This window comes from Salmo salar, chromosome 20, assembly GCF_965601325.2.
Source record: "Salmo salar chromosome 20, fSalSal1, whole genome shotgun sequence".
In the NCBI taxonomy this organism is placed as follows: Eukaryota; Metazoa; Chordata; class Actinopteri; order Salmoniformes; family Salmonidae; genus Salmo; species Salmo salar.
In genome coordinates this window covers 19,297,429-19,322,236 of record NC_138310.1, presented here as the reverse complement: position 1 = coordinate 19,322,236, position 24,808 = coordinate 19,297,429, and the positions used below count along the sequence as shown (strand labels likewise).

The following is a 24,808-nucleotide window of genomic DNA, read 5'->3' as shown; positions in this document are numbered from 1 at the left end:
GAAACAATAACAAAATGGACGCACCGCCTGTTTTAGTAAAAAGCTGAGGGATGGGCCTGGATAAATGTAACCACACTCAGATTAATAGATAGAGCTATGGATGCAAGGACTGACCATCCATGATATAACAATTATTGTTTTATTCATGTTATGAGGCTATACAGCGTTTGTTTACATTTACAATGTTTTCGAACATTGGAGAAAAACAAGCTTATATTTTGGGTTCTCATGGAGTCTGACAGTTGAACTAAGCTCATGAGGCATTATAAGTTATATTCTTCAAGAATGTATTTAAGTCCAAAAATGGATGTAGCAACTACAGATTGCCGCTTTAAGTCTATCAAAAGTGTGCGAGTTTGAACATGTGTCCATTAGTTTGTTTGAACATGTGTCCACCCCTAAAGCCAACTCCTCCTTTGGTCGTCTCTCCTTCCAGTTCTCTGCTGCCAATGACTGGAACGAACTACAAAAATCTCTGAAACTAGAAACACGTATCTCCCTCACTAGCTTTAAGCACCAGCTCACAGATTACTGCACCTGTACATAGCCCATCTATAATTTAGCACAAACAACTACCTCTTCCCCTACTGTATTTATTTTATTTATTTTGCTCCTTTGCACCATATTATTTATATTTTAACTTTGAACTTTCTTCAAATAACAAATCTACCATTCCAGTGTTTTACTTGCTATACTTTATTTACTCTGCCACCATGGCCTTTTTTGCCTTTACCTCCCTTATCTCACATAATTTGCTCACATTGTGTATAGTCTTTTTTATTTATTTTTTCTACTGTATCATTGATTGTATGTTGTTTTACTCCATGTGTAACTCTGTGTTTTTGTATGTTGTCGAACTGCTTTGCTTTATCTTGGCCAGGTCGCAATTGTAAATGAGAACTTGTTCTCAACTTGCCTACCTGGTTAAATAAAAGGTGAAATAAAAAAAATTAAAAAATTAGGCCTATGGATAAAACATTTTTATCAGCATGAATTACATTGAGCAATAAAAGCCCCACTTTTATTCCATAGGCTGGGATCCGCATTTTTCACTGGCTGTTCACTGGTTTCAAAAACAATGATTGATAGGCAGCTTAAACTTCTTGAATTCAACCATTATTGGGTTCAAATACACATTTAGATTTGTGAACAGCCATCTACAACAACCACAATCTGTAAGGTGCAAATAGCTAAATGAGAGAGCAGCAGTGTGATTCACATCAATGCGCTACGTAGATAACAATAATAAGTGATATCCGTATCCCCGTAGACTACAACACTGCTGTCATCCTTACCTCCAAGCGTTCATTCAAGTTGGATAATCTTTGGATGCCGACAGCAGTCCTACCATTGGAAGACAACTTGGACTGTAGCCTACAAAAGCCTATTCCTGCTCTTTTCCAGCGATCCATCAAACCCATTTGGTGTCATCATAGTGGTCTCTGACATCTGGTCAGACTCGCTCAGGTGGAACAAACTTAAACTTGCTCCTTTTTTTCAATGCTGATTTGAATGTCTGAGAAACAGAAGTGTCAAAGATTTTTCACAAACCTAATTTCTGAATAAAAGTAATCCATGAAGTAGTCTAGATTTTCAAAAGTATCTGTAATCTGACTACAATATTGTTGCTGGTAACGCAATGGATTAGTTATCGTATTTAGTAATCCCTTACATGTAATCCGTTACTCCCCAACCCTGATAACCAACAACAATGAAAGTGACTGGACCCCAGGCAGCATGCTCATATATTTGCATGCACCTCACCTGAAATCAGAATGTGACGTAAACAAAGGCAGATTCTCTTTGTCAAACCAAGAGATGCAAAGCAATCACAGGCAAACTGCTATCATGGTGTGAAGGATGTCAGCGAAGGCCACTAGATGACACCCCACTGTATTTATTAGGGGGCATTATTGTCAGCTCTTTAAAACAGGACTGGCATTTATCATCTGTTGACACTTCTTAATGAGGCCTCCAGTGGCCCATCGCCAATCCTGTTGTTCAGTTATAATTCTATGCCAATCAGTTCCCAGTCAAGTAGCCTTCTAGAATTCACTCTTGATCCATCTGGCACTAACTGTGGCTGTGAGCAGAATATTGAGTTATGCTTCACTACAGCCAAAGCTAAGGCATGGGCACGGCGAGTGACATGTCCCCTTATTCACGGCGGCATTTATAGACAGAGGTATTCAGAATGAGTGATTTGTGAATAGGAGAGGTATATTCTAAGGACGACAGTTAACCTGTCAGTTTGATTTATCATTCACTGTTATCCATCACCTTTAGATGTCTGTGACTAGTCAGACAGAATTATGACCAAATATTGATTATCTTCAAGTATTGTTTTAAGCATATATTTGTATTAACAAAGTCAAATGAGAAGTACAAGAGGATATTATGTAGCTAATATGATATGTAAAAAATGTAGTTGTTACATTTTAAGTGTTAAAATGGGTATAGACTTGGCCATGGTACAATATGCAAGATGATAATGCTGGACCAGTTCACCCTGCACTGTCCTGTTATATCAACAGAGGTCCAATTGATTTCCAAAAAAGGCAAGCTCCTCGGCCCAAGGTCATGGCAGTTGTTTCCCAAAATAGCGGAGTGCAGCTGCGTCCCAAGTGCAACACTTTGTACGCGGTTATCTTTAGACATATAGATTGGAGCTGTATTCTTAAAGATGTGTCAAAAAATATGGAGGCTGAGGATTTGTTTGAAGTCAGAGAGCCAGAGAGTTAAACCTCTTATCTGTCAGACACCTTCTGGATCATGTGTTCTTTCAGTTCTGGATTCATCAGGCACCTCTCACAATATCGTCACCGGGAAGGTGCTCCTCACAGAAGAAAAATCTGTTTAATGGAACTAAATCCTACTTTGGGATTATTCACAGAGAACATAACTAGCTAACTAAACCAGGATTAACACAGATTGGTTAAATTGAATCCTTTTAACTTTAGGCAATGAAAGCAGAGATGTTTTGATTACATTAAGAGATGAAAAGTAATCATCTCACCTAAAATAGATAAAAAGCGAGACAGACTGATGAACTATAACTGGAGAATGAAGTACAGTAGTGAGATGAGTGAGAAGTCCTGGTCATTGTGGTAGAGCTTAGTGTACCAGAGTTAGCCCTGCGTTGACAGTCTCCTCATTCTCACAGCACCAGCCTATCCTCACCGCCCTCCTGGATGACCTGACCAATGGAGGCCTGGCTCTGGGCACTCAGGAAGCACCCAAGCTTGCACACCATCAGCTGCTCCAGGTCGAGCCACATCTTCACCTGCTTCATGTTGGGCCTGTGGCTCTCCCTCACCGCCTTCTGCTGCTCACGCAACTTCTGTTGTTGTCCAAAGGGAAAGAGGAATCATTATTACATCAGCACAACAGGCTCATTTTGACATCAAAGACAGTGTATGATACCAGCATAGTTAAACAGACATTTTCAGTTTCTTTTCAAGTGTCAGCATATGGTTTTGTATCAAACACTGAATGGAAGGGTGGTCATGAGATCTTTGTATTCATTGACTGGAAGCTTGACCAGCCAAATATTAACAAGTGCATTAGCATCAAGCCTATTCATAACCATAGATGGGAAACCCTAATAAAGAAGTAGCTTGTCATGAATGTGCCAGGGGCGGGGGGGAATAGATGACTGTTAATGCACTGAGGACTAGTGTAGAGAGAAATCAGCATGAAACACTACAGCTGCTCCACAGGTGATGAGAGGACAGGCATTACAGTAATGTATCACTGCTGCGTGTTGTGCTGCTGCAGCACACCAGCATAGGTGCAGCTTGTATGTCTACATTAGAGCTCGTCTACTGGGCCAAATGGTTTAGCAGGAATGCAGCGGAGCCCCCTCTGCCATGCACTTTCTCCTCTCTGGCCCCATTCTGATCAGGGTGAGGAAGAACCTAAAGTATGGCCCCTGTGTTTGCAGGGGATCCATGTCAGATGCCATTGGCACTGTGCCTGCACCCTGACAAAGCACACACAGCACCTCTCTGCTCACCTTGCCCAGGGACTCCTGCTCTGCAACGTTCTTCATGTACTGCTCCCTGTGAAACAGCCGGAGGGTCAGAGGTCACATGAGCCTATTAACTTTCACAAGATCATTGCTGCCATTATTGTGAGTTTCAACCTGTTAGTTGAATAACACAACATACAGTAGCAAACATCCATAACAGATTTTATTAAACCAGTATTTTATTGACATATTTTTCAACAAAAAAAAGCAATAGTTCTGGACACACTTTGAAATGCATAGCTGTAGTATATAAAGGACCTATGAGGGTGAACCTACTAACGGACTGCTGTAAGTGCATCCTTTGAGAGAGGTGTATGGGGAGTTGTGTGGCAACAGTAGCAGATGCACACGTGTTGTAATAGGAGCCTATGGAGGGGACTGCGGTAATAGAAGTCCTAAGCAGCTGGCAGACTCTCCTGATGGTTTTCCTCCTCTCTTGCGGATCAGGGGCCTTCATCTCATCTGCTGCTTGCTGCATTTGCAACTCAATGATCTGTGAAGAACAGAGAGAGATGGGGAGGAGAACAGGAGCTCTGGTTGGCTGTCGCAGCACAGAACAGGTGTTGTTTGCTACCTGAGCCCCTTACCTCTTTCATGCAGTTGATGTAGTGGTATACGTTTTCCTCCCGAGTCGTCGCCTCCCTCAGAGCTCTCACCTCCTGCAAGAAGAAACTCAACTGTTCCTCTTGGAGAGAACATTGCAATTGTGTGGTGTACGTGAACAAATTACATATAGAAAATGTCATATGTGGTGTTAGGTCAGGTGTCTACACATCGCATTTCATATTGTACCTGGTCCAGTTTGGATCGGTTACTCTCCAGACCTGCAGCACAGCTGTCATACTTGGTCTTCTTTTCCTCATACTCTTGAGTTAGCTCCTGTGAAGAATGAAATCCCCATTCACAGATACATGAACAGAGAAATACACATACATGCGCATATTCTACAGCATTTAAGTACAATGACAATACATTTCACTGTTATAGTATGTTATGTACAGTGCATTGGGAAAGTGTTCAGGCCCCTTGACTTTTTCCACATTTTGTTACGTTAAAGCCTTATTCTAAAATGGATTTCCCCTCATCAAATCTACACACAATACCCCATAATGGCAATGCAAAAACGGGTTGTAAGAAATTTTTGCAAATGTATATTAAAAAAAAACTGAAATACCTCATCTAACTGGTGCCCCCCCACATTGACTCTGTACATCTACCCCCTGTATATAGCCTCGCTATTGTTATTTTACAGCTGCTCTTTAATTATTTGTTACTTAACACTTATTTTTCTTAAAACTGCATTGTTGGTTAAGTGTTTGTATGTAAGCATTTCACTGTAAGATCTACACCTGTTGTATTCGGCGCACGTGACAAATAACATTTGATTTGAATATCACATTTATGTAAGTATTCAGACACTTTACTGAAGTACCTTTGGCAGCGATTACAGCCTCGAGTCTTCTTGGGTATGACGCTACAAGCTTGGCACACCTGTATTTGGGGAGTTTCTCCCATTCTTCCCTGTAAATCCTCGCAAGCTCTGTCAGGTTGGATGGGGAGCGTCGCTACACAGCTATTTTCAGGTCTCTCCAGAGATGTTTGATCGGGTTCAAGTCCGGGCTCTGGCTGGGCCACTCAAGGACATTCAGAGACTTGTCCCGAAGCCACTTCTGTGTTGTCTTGGCTGGGTGCTTAGGGTCGTTTCCTGTTTGAAGGTGAACCTTCGCCCCCGTCTGAGGTCCTGAGCGCACTGGAGCAGGTTTTCATCAAGGATCTCTGTACTTTGCTCAGCTAATCTTTCCCTCGATCCTGACTAGTCTACCAGTCTCTGCCGCTAAAATACATCCCCACAGCATGATGCTGCTACCACCATAGGGATGGTGCCAGGTTTCTTCCAGAGGTGACGCTTGGCATTCAGGCCAAAGAGATCAATCTTGGTTTCATCAGACCAGAGAATCTTGTTTCTCATGGTCTGAGAGTCTTTAGGTACCTTTTGGCAAACTCTAAGCGGGCTGTCATGTGCCTTTTACTAAAAAGTGGCTTCCATCTGGCCACTCGACCATAAAGGCCTGATTAGTGGAGTGCTGCAGAGATAGAACCTTCCAGAAGGACAACTCCCATTTCCACAGAGGAACTCTGGAGCTCTGTCAGAGTGACCATCGGGTTCTTGGTCACCTCCCTGACCAAGGCCCTTCTCCCCCGATTTCTCAGTTTGGCCGGGCGGCCAGCTCTAGGAAGAGTCTTGGTGGTTCCAAACTTCTTCCATTTAAGAATGATGGAGGCCACTGTGTTCTTGGGGATCGTCAATGCTGCAGAAATGTTTTGGTACCCTTCCCCAGATCTGTCTCTTGACACAGTCCTGTCTCGGAGCTCTACGGACAATTTCTTCGACCTCATGGCTTGGTTTTTGCTCTGACATGCACTGTCAACTGTGGAACCTTATATAGACAGGTTTGTGCCTTTCAAAATCATGTCCAATCAATTTAATTAATCACAGGTGGACTCCAAATCAAGTTGTAGAAACATCTCAAGGATGATCAATGGGAACAGGATGCACCTGAGCTACATTTCGAGTTTCATAGCGAAGGGTCTGAATAGGTATTCTGTTGAAAAAAAATTAAACATTTGCAAACATTTCTAAAAACCTGTTTTCACTTTGTTATTATGGGGTATTGTCTGTAGATTGACGAGGGAAACAAATTATTTTATCCATTTTAGAATAAGGCTGCAACGTAAAGAAAATGTGGAAAAAGTCAAGGGGTCTGAATACCCCCCTATTAGTACAAATGTACTATATGCAAAAGTTAGGTTCCCCAACCCCTTTCATATCACTATCAGATCAAAGCCCATGTATTTGCACCATTTTACTGAATCTTAGCTCAAGCTTAGTCTATTAAAATATTTCTGACGCATCTTTTCATCATTAGTTATTGTTAGCCCGTATGATTTTATACATAAAAAACACATATTGGAAAATATGATACCCTGCTTTAGCCAAGGGATGTGAGGGGCTTTCCCTATCATACACTTTACATATAGACTACATGTAAACTATCGTTAATGGACTCCACAAAGATCCTGCAAACCTTATTCTTATTTCTCGTATGTTTTTGTTCTACCTTAAGATATTTTTAGGGCTACATTGATATTGATGACTGCATTGTTGGGTTTAGAGCTTGCAAGAAATGCATTTCACCGTACCTGTGCATGTGACATTAAAACCTGAAAGTGAATAGCAGCTGGTGGAGGCATCAGGGTTTTCCCCTTCCTTTGATAAGCCTATTGACCTCCTGTCATGCTTTGCTAAGCTTCTAGTTTCGCATAATAATCTGGGCTTGTACATTTGGCTAATTCTATAGACACAGCTCTGTGTAATGACGCAATTTGAAGATGAAACTACAGACAAAGTTTCACAGCGTGTGGCCTTCACCTGACGCTGCTGTCTCAAAGGCCTCGGTTCCTTCATGGTCGGTGCAAGGGCAGACTTCTTCTCCTCTATCATCGAGTTCAGTTCCTTCACCTGAAACAAGGGCAGACTTCTTCTCCTCTATCATCGAGTTCAGTTCCTTCACCTGAAACAAGGGCAGACTTCTTCTCCTCTATCATCGAGTTCAGTTCCTTCACCTGAAACAAGGGCAGACTTCTTCTCCTCTATCATCGAGTTCAGTTCCTTCACCTGAAACAAGGGCAGACTTCTTCTCCTCTATCATCGAGTTCAGTTCCTTCACCTGAAACAAGGGCAGACTTCTTCTCCTCTATCATCGAGTTCAGTTCCTTCACCTGAAACAAGGGCAGACTTCTTCTCCTCTATCATCGAGTTCAGTTCCTTCACCTGAAACAAGGGCAGACTTCTTCTCCTCTATCATCGAGTTCAGTTCCTTCACCTGAAACAAAGTAACACATATTTCAACCCATATGCCAACATCCTGGTTTGGTGGGAAAAATTATCCACATAAATGTCAGATTAAGATGACTAACTATGCCCATAATAACATCTAATAATCATATGTCACCTGTGTTGTACACAAGCAGGGGCCGTATAGGGTGTGCATGGAGAGGCAGAGCTGTCTAAGGCCAACCAGGGGATTGGAAGATTGTGAGGTGAGTGAAAGTCTACTGTATAGCGACAGGTGTTGCAGGTCTAAGCCCTTTGAAGGGTTGAGCAAACAGGCAGGGCTCAGCTCAACACCTGGGAGTACAGGCCACCGTTCTCCAGTGTGTGTGTGTGTGTGTGTGTGTGTGTGTGTGTGTATAGCAGTGTGTGTGGTTATGTGGTCTATTGTATATGATGAATCTGGAAGATGGTGAGTTGAGTGAAAGCCTACTTTATAGCTACAGCCAGGAATGCTTGAATCCATCATTGGGAGCGGCAGGCTACTATCTTCTAAGTGTGAAAGCTGCCAGCTTTAACCAGAAACCCTGACTAATGTTTAAAGAATTTCAAAAACATATTGGACTGGGGTCTAATCATTTGCAACTGGTTCTATTTGGACTTCGTTGCAATGGAATGACATATTGATAAAACAGGTTGATTTGGTGATCAAACCTGGCTTGAAACTCACCAACTACTCTTCTTTTCCCCTGAATACAAGCACATATGACAGTTGAAGTATGCACGAGGGGTATTTCAAAGGTTTCAAAGACACTAAATCAATGCAAAGTAATCAATGACACAAACAAAACAGCACAGTCAGACAAGGAAGGTTCTTGTAAAACAAATTGTGCATCTGGACGAGCATCTGAAGGCAATGAGCTTCACCCTGCGACTGAGTATGGGGGTTGCCTGGAGTGGGTAAAGATCTGTCCCTGTGGTAAAGTGACATGCTACTCAGACAGTGGCTCCGATCCCCTGGTATAGTCACCATTTCAGACTCGTCATCCAGCGAGCGTGCCTTCATCTCGTCCAGTTCACCCTTGACGGCCGACACCCTCTCCAGTTCCTCCTGAGTATCACTGTACCCAGAGACCCGCTTCTGTGCCTCCATGGATTGCTACACAGACAACAATAAGAGCATGAAAGGGCATATGGGGTTCCAGTCATCAGTTAGTGCACAAAATATGAGATCCTTGTGCCTTGTAATATGGCAGCATAACATGAGATTGTGTCCAGTTTTATAATCCTAAACCAAATGTCAGTGTAGGGACCTGGCAAGAGTTCATTAGAAACACCTGGCACTTGAGCAATGTAGTCTATCTACACCCACAGGAGCTGCAAGGCAGTGGGATATTTTAATGAGTGTAATCAGTAAAAAGTTAATAATTTGAGGTGCGTAAACCTCCATGTAATAACATACAATGGCTCAGCTAATTCAATGTTTATAATTAGTTTGCACCATATCGACAAATGTAAGTCTATAGCTGTGACTCAGTGACTCCCTCCCTGTCTGGGAGGATATAGCACGGAGCCTAATCTGGAACTGACCTCTGCCACCGGTGTCGCAGCTCTAAACACTGTGAAGCGTTGTGTCCACGCAAACAGTCAGGGCTCAGTTCCACACCTGGGAGTACAGGCCACTTTGTTCTCCAAGAAGAGAAGGTTACATGCGGTTGAGGTAGCAGTGTGTGTGTGCAGTCTATTGTATATGATGAGTGAGAAATCTGTGACCGATGAAAATAAACACAATTTCCTTCCCACGTATCCCCAGCCCTCTATTGCAAATCTGTTCAAACATTGATAAAGACTGAATGTGAATGACCTAATTAAACTACAATAATTCTAATATTTGGTTCTGATATGAATAGTTCACAGTGGCAGGCTGGGCTTCTAGCATGTTCTGGGTTATCCTGTAGGCTATAACCAACATTGTTGCAGCGAATGGTTCATTTTATGTGGGAGGGGTAACAGTTGGGAACAGGAATGCAGGTAGCGAGAGGACAGGGGGCTCAGGCACCAACAGACAACCAGCCGTGGTGGGGGGGTGCAGCCACTGATAAAAAAATACCAGCGTCATAGAGAGAAACAGATGCAGCCTTCGCAAATAGCAGCAGCCCAGCCCTCCCTGGGTCAGCCAGGCTTTTAGCAAGTCAGGAGGTGGGAGGGTTTTGAGGTGTGAAGTCATTTCCAGGAAGGTTATGTCACTTCACTTTTAATGCAATTTACATGAACATGGGCAGGATGGAAAGGGCCCGTGTAGCACTATAAGAGGGCTTATGCGGTATGGAGGAAAGCAGGTAGGGTGGATAGCTGCCCTGCTGTGAAAGGGGATTGGTGAGGTGCATTACCAGTTGCTGTTGGCTGACCTCACGCCTCTGTTTTAGGATCTCCTCTGTCCGCTGCAGGACCCGTGCTCAGCTCGGTAATCTCCTGCCTCTTCTTCTTGAATACCGTCCCCTTGCTGCGCAGTTTCCCGACAAAACGTTTGAACTGAGAAGAACCGAGGGAGACGGTCATGAAACTAATATGCTAAGAGAAAGGGAATTACTAAAAGTAATGACAATAACATAGCATTTTCTTGTGTCTGAAAATGAGACCGACATTTTCTCTTTCTTCCCAGACCACATCTTGAAGCGAGGTCATCCTCTCCAATTCCTACCAACAGACATGACCCCTGGCAAATACATCAAACATTGGCCAACAGAATGCGGCATTCAACCCCCCCCCCCCCCCCCTTCTCTGTAGGGGTACGATGAGACTCCTGTGCATGTCAACATTTATAGCTGTTGTTCATTTTGGAGAACCCCAGAAATCACAGAATGTTACGTCACTTCAGGCATGCGCAGCTTGCGCGCGAGAATGTATGGTTTGTTTTATTTCAGGACATCAAGGGCAGACAAGGTTGAGAGAGAATTAGCAGGCAGAATAATGCTGCATAGCATTCTCTCGTCACATACAATGGGTCCCCAGAACAACTGCGACTAAATTAGCCAGTAATTTGAAGGGCTGGAACTATTTATCATGACAGAGGATTGTTTTTGAAAATGCAGCACAATGGAATAGTAGATAATTAAACATGGTACGCACTGTGCATATTTATAAATAGCAGTAGCCTACAGTATATGTGAAATCTATTTCGGCAGGGTGAATAACCTTTCCAGATTGAGCAAACACATCTGTTATTTATGTTGGGGGAATTTGGGGTGTAAGTGAACTGAGAGCCAAGCAATGGACGATGGAACACTAGACACATGGTGGACTAGTTAGTAGGGGGTTTAAAACCAAGCTAACTAAGGATGGGCACACAGGGGCATAATACAGACGCCCTCCTGCAGCTGCTGGGTGACATGTGATTATACGCACGCTCAGAATGGAAAATACCTCTGATAAGGTGATCATTTCCACCATGACCCATGACTCCAGGAGAGACCGATAAGTCCTTTCCATTTACCACAGAAATGCTTCTTGTTCTCACCTACTGTTTTACCACACTGAGAAGTGGGTTTAGAGTTCCCTTTCACATCAAAACACTCACTTATTATCCAGGGGAGCAGATGAAACCACCCACATTGAACAGGGCATTGGGGAGAGCAGGGAGGAAGCGGCTGCTATTTCAGACAGGCAGCTTATGTGCCTCGCCAGCCTGTCCAGCTCTCAGCACCATAAAACACTCAGACATGGACATATGGGTGCAGTACGTGCCTTTAATCCAACAGCGACCACCAACTACACTGCTCAAAAAAATAAAGGGAACACTAAAATAACACATCCTAGATCTGAATGAATGAAATAATCTTATTAAATACTTTTTTCTTTACATAGTTGAATGTGCTGACAACAAAAATCATACAAAAATAATCAATGGAAATCCAATTTATCAACCCATGGAGGTCTGGATATGGAGTCACACTCAAAATTAAAGTGGAAAACCACACTACAGGCTGATCCAACTTTGATGTAATGTCCTTAAAACAAGTCAAAATGAGGCTCAGTAGTGTGTGTGGCCTCCACGTGCCTGTATGACCTCCCTACAACGCCTGGGCATGCTGCTGATGAGGTGGCGGATGGTCTCCTGAGGGATCTCCTCCCAGACCTGGACTAAAGCATCCGCCAACTCCTGGACAGTCTGTGGTGCAACGCGGCGTTGGTGGATGGAGCGAGACATGATGTCCCAGATGTGCTCAATTGGATTCAGGTCTGGGGAACGGGCGGGCCAGTCCATAGCATCAATGCCTTCCTCTTGCAGGAACTGCTGACACACTCCAGCCACATGAGGTCTAGCATTGTCTTGCATTAGGAGGAACCCAGGGCCAACCGCACCAGCATATGGTCTCACAAGGGGTCTGAGGATCTCATCTCGGTACCTAATGGCAGTCAGGCTACCTCTGGCGAGCACATGGAGGGATGTGCGGCCCCCCAAAGAAATGCCACCCCACACCATGACTGACCCACCGCCAAACCGGTCATGCTGGAGGATGTTGCAGGCAGCAGAACGTTCTCCACGGCGTCTCCAGACTCTGTCACGTCTGTCACATGTGCTCAGTGTGAACCTGCTTTCATCTGTGAAGAGCACAGGGCGCCAGTGGCGAATTTGCCAATCTTGGTGTTCTCTGGCAAATGGCAAACGTCCTGCACGGTGTTGGGCTGTAAGCACAACCCCCACCTGTGGACGTCGGGCCCTCATACCACCCTCATGGAGTCTGTTTCTGACCGTTTGAGCAGACACATGCACATTTGTGACCTGCTGGAGGTCATTTTGCAGGGCTCTGGCAGTGCTCCTCCTGCTCCTCCTTGCACAAAGGCGGAGGTAGCGGTCCGGCTGCTGGGTTGTTGCCCTCCTACGGCCTCCTCCACGTCTCCTGATGTACTGGCCTGTCTCCTGGTAGCGCCTCCATGCTCTGGACACTACGCTGACAGACACAGCAAACCTTCTTGCCACAGCTCGCATTGATGTGCCATCCTGGATGAGCTGCACTACCTGAGCCACTTGTGTGAGTTGTAGACTCCGTCTCATGCTACCACTAGAGTGAAAGCACTGCCAGCATTAAAAGTGACCAAAACATCAGCCAGGAAGCATAGGAACTGAGAAGTGGTCTGTGGTTACCACCTGCAGAACCACTCCTTTATTGGGGGTGTCTTGCTAATTGCCTATAATTTCCACCTGTTGTCTATTCCATTTGCACAACAGCATGTGAAATTTATTGTCAATCAGTGTTGCTTCCTAAGTGGACTGTTTGATTTCACAGAAGTGTGATTGACTTGGAGTTACATTGTGTTGTTTAAGTGTTCCCTTTATTTTTTGAGCAGTTTATATAGACCTGCTTATGGCCAAAGGTTGCTCTGCAAACAGGAACAGGCATACTTTCAGATGTGAAGAGTGGTCGTTTTTCCTTATTATCCTTGATCTTATACAGCCAGGCATAGGGTGTGTTGACACAGGAGTGATGGCTCCTGGCACTGTGTTGCAGAGGCAAAAAAGCCACTCAAATTTGAGAGTCCACTCTCTGCCAGTGGTTCAGAGGGATCTAACCAAACATGGCGTCAAATCTCGTGTCAGTTTGTTTCGATTGGGGTAAAATATCAGCCATCGAGTTACATTTAGTTGAAGGATTCACACTGCAATGGTTTGTGTTTTGCGGAATTAATTTAGAAGAGATTTGAAAACAGTTAACATTTCAGACAGTTTGTTCAATACTGTCCTGGTTCTAGGTAGTCCGTGTTGTGGTCTATTTTTAACCTTGCATGGGAATGTGGGAGAATGAGGGGAAAGGGATAAGTAGCTTTAGCCAGTGAGCCCCTCTCTGTTTACATAAGAGCAGAAATAGCATCTCACGTTCAGTGCGGCGCACAACTGTACCGCGCTTCACTCTTATCAACAAAGTTTGACGTAAGCAAACAGTAGAATGTTTAATCAATCTACCCCTAAAGATGGAAAACATATCATCTCTGATGCATTTTGCTTTATCCTCTGAGAGAGTTTGGATAGTGATGTTCAGTTTTGAGTGGTGAGCAGATGTACAATGTAACGTGCGAATACAGAGCAGATGGTATCAGTGGAGGCTTGTGAGAGGACGGCTCATAATGGCTGAAACGGAGCGAATGGAATCAAACACAGAAAGAAACCATGTTTGATACAATTCCACTCATTCCGCTCCAGCCATTACCACGAGCCCGTCCTCCCCAATTAAGGTGCCACCAACCTCCTGTGGATTGTATATAAGGGTAGCAGTATTTTTGCTGGACAATGACGATACATCACTCCCCATCGAAAAAGGCTCCGACCCTGTTCCAATGGTGAGGAAGGGGATTACTATTGGTGTGGACGATGATGTTCAGACCAGAGTACTGAGCTGTGAGATGTGGTTAGTTACCTCGTCTCCCCGGATGACCTCGTCTCCCTCCAGGTCTCGTGCTTGACTGTTCTCACCTAAAAGAGACAGCAAAATATTAAAATATCAATATGATAATATGAATAAACGTTTTGATGATAAATAAAGCCGCCTCCCTTCATCAGACAACATCAATCAGCCTAACAAGTTCAAAGAGCCAGCAAACGCTTAACAACACACAGACAGCCAGCACTTACAGATTCATATAACTGACAAAGACCTGTGTGATTTAGTATCAATGACAGGGAATGGCATTCTGAAATGGACATAACCTTCATCCTATGTAATTGCTGGTGTTATGTCATATATAAGAATGTGAAACAAGGAGAAACAAATCACCTGCTGCCTGAAGAGACAGTTTATCATCCATGGGGTCATTTCGCATTATTCTTTTGTCAATCAGCGGATTTATTTCAATGTTGTTTTCTCGAATCTGGACAAACTGGGGAACAGTCAGACTCAAACTTTCAATTTGTCAGAAACAACCTTTTTGGTGATTGTCAGTCATTCTTGAACCAAATTGACCAAACTGGCAAGGCTCTAAAGCTTAATTACCCAGGTAGGTTGATAGCTCACCTTGTCCTCTAGGTCCCTAAGCTCAGCTTGGCCCATGTCTGGCTTGGAGGTACATTCTGCAGGTACTGCACCATCCGCCTCTTACTCTCCAGCTCCTTGGGCAGTTTGTCAGACACCATGTAGGAGTTGAACTTGATCTCCTCTTCAAGCCTCTTCATTATGTCGGGGACAGTAACAGAGACAGTAACAGAGACATTTGATCAGGCTACATCATTGTGAAAGTCTTTGAAACACAATGAGGCACACCTGCTCATCACAAGAATTAACATTAAACTAGATCAAGAGAGTGTATGCAAAACATTGTTTTAATTAATCAACTCAAGAGCATAACCTCAACATACAGTGCATTCGGAAAGCATTCGGACCCCTTGACTTTTTCCACATTGTTAAATTACAGCCTTACTTTAAAATTGATTCAATAGATTTCTTTCCCTCATCAATCTACACACAATACCCAATAATGGCAAAGCAAAAACAGTTATTGACATTTTTGCTAAATTATAAAAAACAGAAATAGTACATTTACATAAGTATTCAGACCCTTTACTCAGTACTTTGTTGAAGCACCTTTGGCAGCGATTACAGACTTGAGTCTTGTTTATGACGCTACAAGCTTGGCACACCTGTATTTGGGGAGTTTCTCCTATTCTTCTCTGCAGATCCTCAAGCTCTGTCAGGTTGGATGGGGAGAGTCGCTGCAGAACTATTTTCAGGTCTCTCCAGAGTTGTTCGATCGGGTTCAAGTCCAGGCTCTGGCAGGGCCACTCAAGAACATTCAGAGAGTTGACCCGAATCCACTCCTACGTTGTCTTGGCTGTGTGCTTAGGGTCATTGTCCTGTTGGAAGGTGAACCTTCGCCCCAGTCTGAGGTCCTGAGCACTCTGGAGCAGGTTTTCATCAAGGATCTCTCTGTACTTTGCTACGTTCATCTTTCCCTCGATCCAGACCAGTCTCCCAGTCCCTGCCGCTGAGAAACATCCCCACAGCATGATGCTGCCACCACCATGCTTCACCGTAGGGATGGTACCAGGTTTCCTCCAGATGTGACGCTTGGCATTCAGGCCAAAATAGCTCAATCTTGGTTTAATCAGTTTCTCATGGTCTGAGAGTCTTTAGGTGCCTTTTGGCAAAATCCAAGCGGGCTGTCATGTGCCTTTTACAGAGGAGTGGCTTCCATCTGGCCACTCTACCATAAATCTCTAATTGGTGGAGTGCTGCAGAGATGGTTGTCCTTCTGGAGTGTTCTCCCATCTCCATAGAGGAACTCTGAAGCGCTGTCAGAGTGACCACCGGGTTCTTGGTCACCTCCCTGACCAAGGCCCTTCTCCCCCGATTGCTCAGTTTGGCCGGGCGGCCAGCTCTAGGAATTGTCTCGGTGGTTCCAAACTTATTCCATTTAAGAATGAGAACCCAATGTGTTCTTGGGGACTTTCAATGCCTCAGACATTTGATAATACGCTTCCCCAGATCAGTGCCTCGACACAATCCTGTCTCGGAGCTCTACGGACAATTCCTTTGACCTCATGGCTTGGTTTATGCTCTGACATGCACTGTCAACTGTGGGACCTTATTTAGACAGGTGTGTGCCTTTCCAAATCATGTCCAATCAATTGAATTTACCACAGGTGGACTCCAATCAAGATGCACCTGAGCTCAATTTTGAGTCTCATAGCAAAGGGTCTGAATATTTCTGTAAATAAGCTATTTCTGTTTTTAGACATTTGCAAAAATTCCCAAAACCTGTTTTCGCTTTGTCTTTATGGGGTATTGTGTGTAGATTGATGAGGGGAACAAATATTTTCATCCATTTCAGAATAAGGCTGTAACATAACAAAATGTGGAAAAAGGGAAGGGGTCTGAATACTTACAAAATGCACTGTAGATAGTGTTCTCCATGCTGCTGTTTAACTGATGCACAGTGGGCCTACATGAGACTGAAAACCTTTACAAGAGGGTCACATCATTTGATATGTGGTAATTTAAGTCAATGGATTGTCAAATGCTTTGTTGGTATGCCACTCACAAAAGCTTTCATGTCTGTCTTTCTTTACTTTGGTCATTTTGGAAACTATAGATGTGTAAATCTCCTGTGTGACTGTAAAGAGGCCAAAACTAGATGATTACAGGGCCTTAATAAATGTGAATCAATTAACGGAGATTCAGCCTAATCTGCTGTGTCCTTGACCTTTCAACCTTTTCAACCAGCTGTGGTGTGGAGGGTGATGCAGAACACGCCTACTCACTCTCTGGCTTGGAATCTGCTGCTGCCTGCCGCAGGTCCTTCAGCTGCTGCTGAGGTCTCTGCAGTCTCTGCTCTGCCTGGAAAAGCTGGACATATCCAAATGACAACACACCTTATCAGCATTTTAAAAGAAACCAACATCATGCTTATAAATCTACTTGTAGGTGAATTTAGAATATGTAATTGACAACAATCTGATAATATGTAAACCTTTACCTGTATGTCTCAAAAACTCAGCAAAAAAAGAAACGTCCCTTTTTCAGGACCCTGTCTTTCAAAGATCATTCGTAAAAATCCAAATAACTTCACAGATCTTCATTGTAAAGGGTAAAAACACTGTTTCCCATGCTTGTTCAATGAACCATAAACAATTAATGAACATGCACGTGTGGAACAGCTTACAGACGGTAGGCAATTAAGGTCACAGTTATGAAAACTTAGGACACTAAAGAGGCCTTTCTACTGACTCTGAAAAACACCAAAAGAAAGATGCCCAGGGTCCCTGCTCATCTGCGTGAACATGCCTTAGGCATGCTGCAAAGAGGCATGAGGACTGCAGATGTGGCCAGGGCAATAAATTGCAATGTCTGTATTGTGAGAAGCCTAAGACAGCGCTACAGGGAGACAGGACGGACAGCTGATCATCCTCGCAGCGACGGGCCACGTGTAAACAACACCTGCACAGGATCGGTACATCCGAACATCACACCTGCGGGACTGGTAAAGGATGGCAACAACAACTGCCCGAGTTACACCAGGAACGCACAATCCCTCCATCAGTGCTCAGACTGTCCGCAATAGGCTGAGAGAGGCTGGACTGAAGGCTTGTAGGACTGCTGTAAGGCAGGTCCTCACCAGACATCACCGGCAACAACGTCGCCTATGGGCACAAACCCACCGGCGCTGCGCAGTTTCCCGACAAAATGTTTGAACTGAGAAGAACCGAGGGAGACGGTCATGAAAAGAATATGCTAAGAGAAAGGGAATTAATAAAAGTAATGACAATAACATAGCATTTTTTTGTGTCTGAAAATGAGACTGACATGTTCTCTTTCTTCTCAGACCACATCTTGAAGCGAGGTCATCCTCTCCAATTCCTACCAAGACAGACATGACCCCTGGCAAATACATCAAACATTGGGCAACAGGATGCGGCATTCAACCCAACCCCCCCTTTCTCTGTAGGGGTACGATGAGACTCCTGTGCATGTCAACATTTATAGCTGTTGTTCATTCTGGAGAACCCCAGAAATCACAGAATGTTACGTCACTTCAGGCGTGCGCGCGAGAATGTATGGTTTGTTTTATTTCAGGACATCAAGGGCAGACAAGGTTGAGAGGGAATTAGCAGGCAGAATAATGCTGCATAGCATTCTCTCGTCACATACAATGGGTCCCCAGAACAACTGCTACTAAATTAGCCAGTACTTTGAAGGGCTGGACCAGACAGGACTGGCAAAAAGTGCTCTTCACCGATAAGTCACGGTTTTGTCTCACCACTGGAATGAGCGTTACACCGAGGCCTGTACTCTGGAGCGGGATCAATTTGGAGGTGGAGGGTCCGTCATGGTCTGGGGCGTTGTGTCACAGCATCATCGGACTGAGCTTGTTGTCATTGCAGGCAATCTCAACACTGTACGTTACAGGGAAGACATCCTCCTCTCTCATGTGGTACCCTTCCTGCACGCTCATCCTGACATGACCCTCCAGCATGACAATGCCACCAGCCATACTACTCATTCTGTGTGTGATTTCCTGCAAGACAGGAATGTCAGTGTTCTGCCATTGCCAGCGAAGAGCCCAGATCTCAATACCATTGAGCACGTCTGGGACCTGTTGGATCGGAGGGTGAGGGCTAGGTTCATTCCCCCCAGAAATGTCTGGGAACTTACAGGTGCCTTGGTGGAAAAGTGGGGCAACATCTCACAGCAAGAACTGGCAAATCTGGTGCAGTCCATGAGGAGGAGATGCACTGCAATACTTAATGCAGCTGGTGGCCACACCAGATACTGACTGTTACTTTTGATTTTGACTCCCCCCTTTGTTCAGGGACACATTATTCCATTTCTGTTAGTCACATGTCTGTGGAACTTGTTCAGTTTATGTCTCAGTTGTTGAATCTTGTTATGTTCATACAAATATTTACACATGTTAAGTTTGCTAAAAATAAACGCAGTTGACAGTGAGAGGACGTTTCTTTTTTTGCTGAGTTTATGTGTACTCTGTATGCAGCAAAGTTGATAATATGGGTTACAAAGCATGTAAATTGGAACGTTGAACATGCCATATCATTAGTTGGTTCTTCTGCTGAGCCAGAGACTCTTCTCTCTCCTGTTCCACATGTAATTGTCTGGCCAGTTCCAGCATCCGCTGGTGGTTGAACACTGACTCCACCTGGTGGACACAGAAAAAAACGGTGATACTGTTTCGGCATCTGAGATTGAGTTTCACCTCACATGACAGCCGGGAGCCACTACCACTGACCCCAGTTTCCTCTTCTGGCATGGTCTTAAATTATGATCCACTAAAATGGCACTCTACTACTCTTCTGCCCTGGAAAAGGGTGAAGCCGTGAGCCTCTCAGATGCCTGTCTAGTCTCATTACCAAAAGGAATCTGTTGGCGTGTATAAGAGGTCATGTTTTCATTCCTCTGCGAGTCCCTGTGAGTTTCAGGCATTATGACAGGGTGGGCTTCCTCAAACAGACTGTCTGTCTTACCCTCTTCTTCAGCAGCTCCACTCGCTTGATCAGCTGGTCCTTCTCCTCTTCCATAGCAACAATGTCCTGAGGTTGGCGAAAATATTGTGTTTTAGCACTGTCTTAAGCGTATTCAATGTGAAACCTATTGAAAAGGTGTCACACTTTTCCACTGATCTCTGCAGTGGAAAAGCCAGAGCTCTTCAGTTGCTCACACTCCTTATGGTAGGTCTTGAATCCTTCCATTAGTTCTTCATACTACAAAAACAACAGATCAAACACTATGCAATGATGAATCATATCTTAATTATGCATTCCATCACATCTTTCTGGCCCACAGTGAACTTAAAAATAATAAAATAAAGGTTTTAATCATGGCATCATAGTGTGATCTCTCTAGTCTAGCGAGAGGAGGAGTCATTATCCCACGTTCCCATTATCCCATGTTATGCTTGCACCTTGAAGTCAGTGTTAAACTAACCTGGTGACAGGTGTCAGTGATGACACCACCCTGCAGGAACTCTGCAGGCACCTCCAGCTTAACCAGGAAGCGAGCCAGGTAAGCTCTCTTATTCAGCTCTGTGATCCTCTGCAGCAGCCAGTGAAGGATAGGGTGAATCACAGGCTTACTACCAGTCACCAGGCCCTGTCTGAAACTGCTCCTGTATGAAGAAAGAGGACAGTGAGAAGCAAACACTCTCAGTGTTCTATTCAATGTCATTGGTTCTACTGCTAAAATCTGCTTTGATTTTGTAAGTTGTCAGTCAAGAATACTTACAGATCAGACATATTCCCAGGTGGTTTGTATTTCAACATCCCTAGCAAAGTGAACATTCTCTTTGCTGTTTGGTCAGGCATTTCTTCACGGATATCAATAGCTTACCGAAATGAATAAAATATGATTTACAATTCATTCACACATTTTACACACACTTTAGGTGACTGACTGATAATTGGAAACAATAGTAGTGGGGCTCCAAATGGGGTAGGTGTCATCATCAACATTAGCGACATAATATCAAGTCATGATCAAAAGTATGAGGTTGTTGTTTACATTGCCATTGTTTACATTATCTTACCTTAGGGTCAATTTCAGCCAGAACATCGTTGAGAATCTCCAGCAGTTGCATTGGCCCCAGTGAGTCGAAGGTGATCAGGTTAACGTTTTTCTTGAAGGGGTCTTTATTCAGGTGCTCAACAATAAATGTAAGTTGCTTGCTCATCTTAAAATCAACTGGCCAGCTAACGCTAAAGCGAGATAAAGAATTTTAGCTAATGTTAGCTAGTCAAGAGGATTAGCAAAAATACAGAATCAAAACTAGCATTACGTTAGCTTGCTACGTACTGTAAAGTTAGCTATTTAGCTAGATGCCGTTATAAAACGTTCGGTGGATAGCTTGAAGCATAGCTAGCTACACGCTAACAAGACAGTTCGTATGCACAAAGTGGCCAGCTGGCTTGTCCCCTTGTTTATTTCGAGGAATACTCGTTTTAAACACCATAACAACGTTCACAGTCAGCAAAGCAAGACCATTCGTATCCGTTTTGGTAACCAGACACAAACGTACCCGAGCTGGTTGCTAACAGGAAGTCTTTCAGCTAGTTAAAGAGGGCAAAGATTGTTTGACAAGATCGTCGAGTGACTGCTCTAACAATGGGAATAGCTTCAAAATAAAAGTCCTCCTTTTACTTGACCACAATATCAGAAATTATAGTGTATTTTGCCTGTTGCAAGATGCGTTCAGTTTCTCTGATCTTACCCTCCCCTTTTCATAGGAGGAATTAAGGCTTATTTTTTTGTTCTAGTGGTCTGCCAAGGTGGATAAATTAAATAAAAGATACAATCAGTAAATGTTTTAATAACGGGACATCGAAATGTGTTTTAAACAATAATGTTAAATATAAATTAGTTAAAAAGGAATTCATGATTGAAATTTAAATATTCTTCCTTAAATAATATCTGGAATAATCGTTTAATTTCCATTCAACTAGATAGTACTGTCCCCCATGCTGCTCCCCGTCAGGGTCTGAGGATTCTCAAACAACGCAGGCTCTTGAAACGCATCCGTGCATTGGTAGATGTGGTGTACATTGTTATAAACAGTTATTACACTGCTATAGACTGTTACTCTCACTGTTATCGACGGTTACAAACACGTATTACAAAGGCCCCCAGTGTCCGGTCTGGGGCGTGAAGTCAGGAACTCTGCTGGTCGGTTACTGCGTATCAACCTTGCGGTGCCAAAAGCCCTGGTCTGCCCTAGAAAGCCTATGTAAATTACGATCGCCAGAACGGCCAAATCCATTTATTTTAGACAGCCGTTTTGGGATCTAAAATAAGTTTATGCTGACACACACCAATCACGGGCCTTCAGGCGTGGAGGCTCGTGCTCTCATGCATAATGGTGCTTTTAAGAAAACTGGGAACTCGGGGTGGAAAACGAGCTGAAATCATGAAATCAGTGTGCTCCATGTCGGAAAATCGGAGCTCTAGAAAGAGTCCTGACTTGGAATTCTGAGTTGGATGACCGTTCTAAAAATGTATAATCCCAGTTGGAGCTCGTTTTTTTCAGAGTGGCCAACTGTTTTTAACGAAATGAAGTCGGAAGTCGGAGATTTCCAAGTTCCCAGATGTTTTAAATGCGGCAATAGCATAGACGTCACAGATAGAGCAATGAGACAGATATTTCACACAATGTATAAATGTGAAGCATCCGCTTAACGTTTCCACTCACTATCAAATTTGGTAGTGATAGGAAGCCCAGAGGCCTGAGAAGATTGATTTTGCTAATTTTCTCATCGATGAAACATTCATTTCACAATACAGTTTTCTGTTCACAAAACTAAAATCTGTTACGAACAGAGTGGACTAAGTTTTGTAGACTTTTACCCTATGGCAAATTTGTACAAAACTGCATTGTTTAGAAGGCTTACAAAGGCAAATTATGTTATTGCACACACGCACTTCACAGAGTTGGCGTTCTGTCGGAAATATGCAAACGTAGGTTAGAACGCGCCAATAGGATCTTGCTAGTTCGTGCGTGGCTCTGCCCATCTTGCTTGTTCTGCCCACTATGACTAATTTGTTCCGATTTGAAAGGACAGGCTATGGTCTATCTTGGTTTAGTTATACAAATCTTTCTAGACATTAAAACCAGTAGATAGTTGCCGAGTTCAAACCAATTGGGAACTTGGAAATCTCGGACTTCCGAGATTCGGAATTCCAAATCGGGAACTCAGGTCTCTTTCTAGAGCTCTGACTTTCCGACTTGAAGATCACTGACATCATGAATTGACCTCGTATTGTTCAGAGTTCCCAGTTAGTCCACCATGAGATACTGTAACGCCAACATCATCCAGGTATTTTTAAGGAAAACTCCCGATGGCACATGAAGCTGGAAGTATTTGAATTTGAAGCATGCCATATTATTGAATGGGCCTGCATGGTACCAAATAATTGCTAAGGATCATGGTGAAAGTGGCTGTAACTAGCAAAGGATCATGATGTAGTCGTTTTCATCCTGCCTGAGAGAGTCAACTTAGGTGCACCTATGAGGAGGTGTGGAGGTAGCCTGTCGGCCCATGATTGGTCTGTGTCAGCACGTGGTCCTGTGTGACAACAAATGTAGTAGTTAGAGTGGATCACTATTTAATTAAATATCTCGATTTGTAGCGAACTTTAAAATCATTCAACATGGGGAGCGAACTTGATCATTATATATTAATTTTAGAGCCCAAAACGGCCTTCAATTTTGTGGGGGGAGGCCATTCTGGCGATCATAATTTCGGCTTGGGACCGAGATTTCGGCTTGGCCCATAAGACCCTCACAAATTTCTACAGATGCACCATTGAGAGCATCCTGTCGGGCTGTATCACCGCCTGGCAAATGTACCATCTGCAACCACAGGGCTCTCCAGAGGGTGGTGCGGACAGCCCAACGCATCACCGGGGTCACACTGCCTGCCCTCCAGGACATCTACAGCACCCAGTGTATTAAATCAATTCAAATTGTATTAGTCACATGCGCCGAATATAACGGGTGTAGACATTACAGTGAAATTATTACTTACGAGCCCCTAACCAACAATGCAGTTGAAAAAAATACGGATAAGAATAATAAATAAATGTAACAAGTAATTAAAGAGCAGCAATAAAATAACAATAGCGAAACTATATAGGGGGGGGGGGGGGTACCGGTACAGAGTCAATGTGCGGGGGCACCGGTTAGTTGAGGTAATATGTACATGTAGGTAGAGTTAGAGTTATTAAAGTGACAATGCATAGATGATAACAACAGAGAGTAGCAGCGGTGTAAAAAGGCGGGGGGGGGGCAATGCAAAAAGTCTGGGTAGCCATTTCATTAGGTGTTCAGGAGTCTTATGGCTTGGGGGGGTAGAAGCTGTTAAGAAGCCTTTTGGACCTAGACTTGGTGCTCCGGTACCGCTTGCCGTGCAATAGTAGAGAGAACAGTCTATGGCTAGGGTGGCTGGAGTCTTTGACAATTTTTAGGGCCTTCCTCTGATACTGCCTGGTATAGAGGTTCTGGATGGCAGGAAGCTTGGCCCCGGTGATGTACTGGGCCGCACGCATTACCCTCTGTAGTGCCTTGCGGTCGGAGGCCAAGCAGTTGCCATACCAGGCAGTGATGCAACCAGTCAGGATGCTCTTGATGGTGCAGTTACAGAACCTTTCGAGGATCTGAAGTTCCATCCCAGATCTTTTCAGTCTCCTGAGGGGGAATAGGCTTTGTAGTGCCCTCTTCATGACTGTCTTAGTGTGTTTGGACCATGATAGTTTGTTGGTGATGTGGACACCAAGGAACTTGAAGCTCTCAACCTGTTCCACTACAGCCCCACAGCCCCATCGATGAGAACGGGTGCGTGCTCCGTCCTCCTTTTCCTGTAGTCCACAATCATCTCCTTTGTCTTGATCACTTTGAGGGAGAGGTTGTTGTCCTGGCACCACACGACCAGGTCTCTGACCTCCTCCCTATAGGCT

The 24,808-nt window shown here is 44.0% G+C and overlaps 1 protein-coding gene across 1 annotated transcript; it reads right to left on the bottom strand.

Moving 5' to 3' along the window:
• Positions 1 to 1,844: 1,844 nt before the first annotated feature.
• Positions 1,845 to 21,688, bottom strand: LOC106580218 (intraflagellar transport protein 81 homolog). Its single transcript, XM_082966265.1, is given in 18 exon segments — positions 1,845 to 3,340; positions 4,016 to 4,061; positions 4,307 to 4,523; positions 4,618 to 4,689; positions 4,823 to 4,909; positions 7,461 to 7,550; positions 8,893 to 9,021; positions 10,253 to 10,313; positions 10,315 to 10,394; positions 14,276 to 14,331; positions 14,633 to 14,735; positions 14,870 to 15,021; positions 17,113 to 17,197; positions 19,396 to 19,505; positions 19,831 to 20,067; positions 20,291 to 20,471; positions 20,588 to 20,687; positions 20,889 to 21,688. Coding segments are annotated over 11 exon segments (945 nt in total). The 5' UTR covers positions 14,906 to 15,021; positions 17,113 to 17,197; positions 19,396 to 19,505; positions 19,831 to 20,067; positions 20,291 to 20,471; positions 20,588 to 20,687; positions 20,889 to 21,688; the 3' UTR covers positions 1,845 to 3,340; positions 4,016 to 4,047.
• Between the last annotated feature and the right edge of the window lie 3,120 nt (positions 21,689 to 24,808).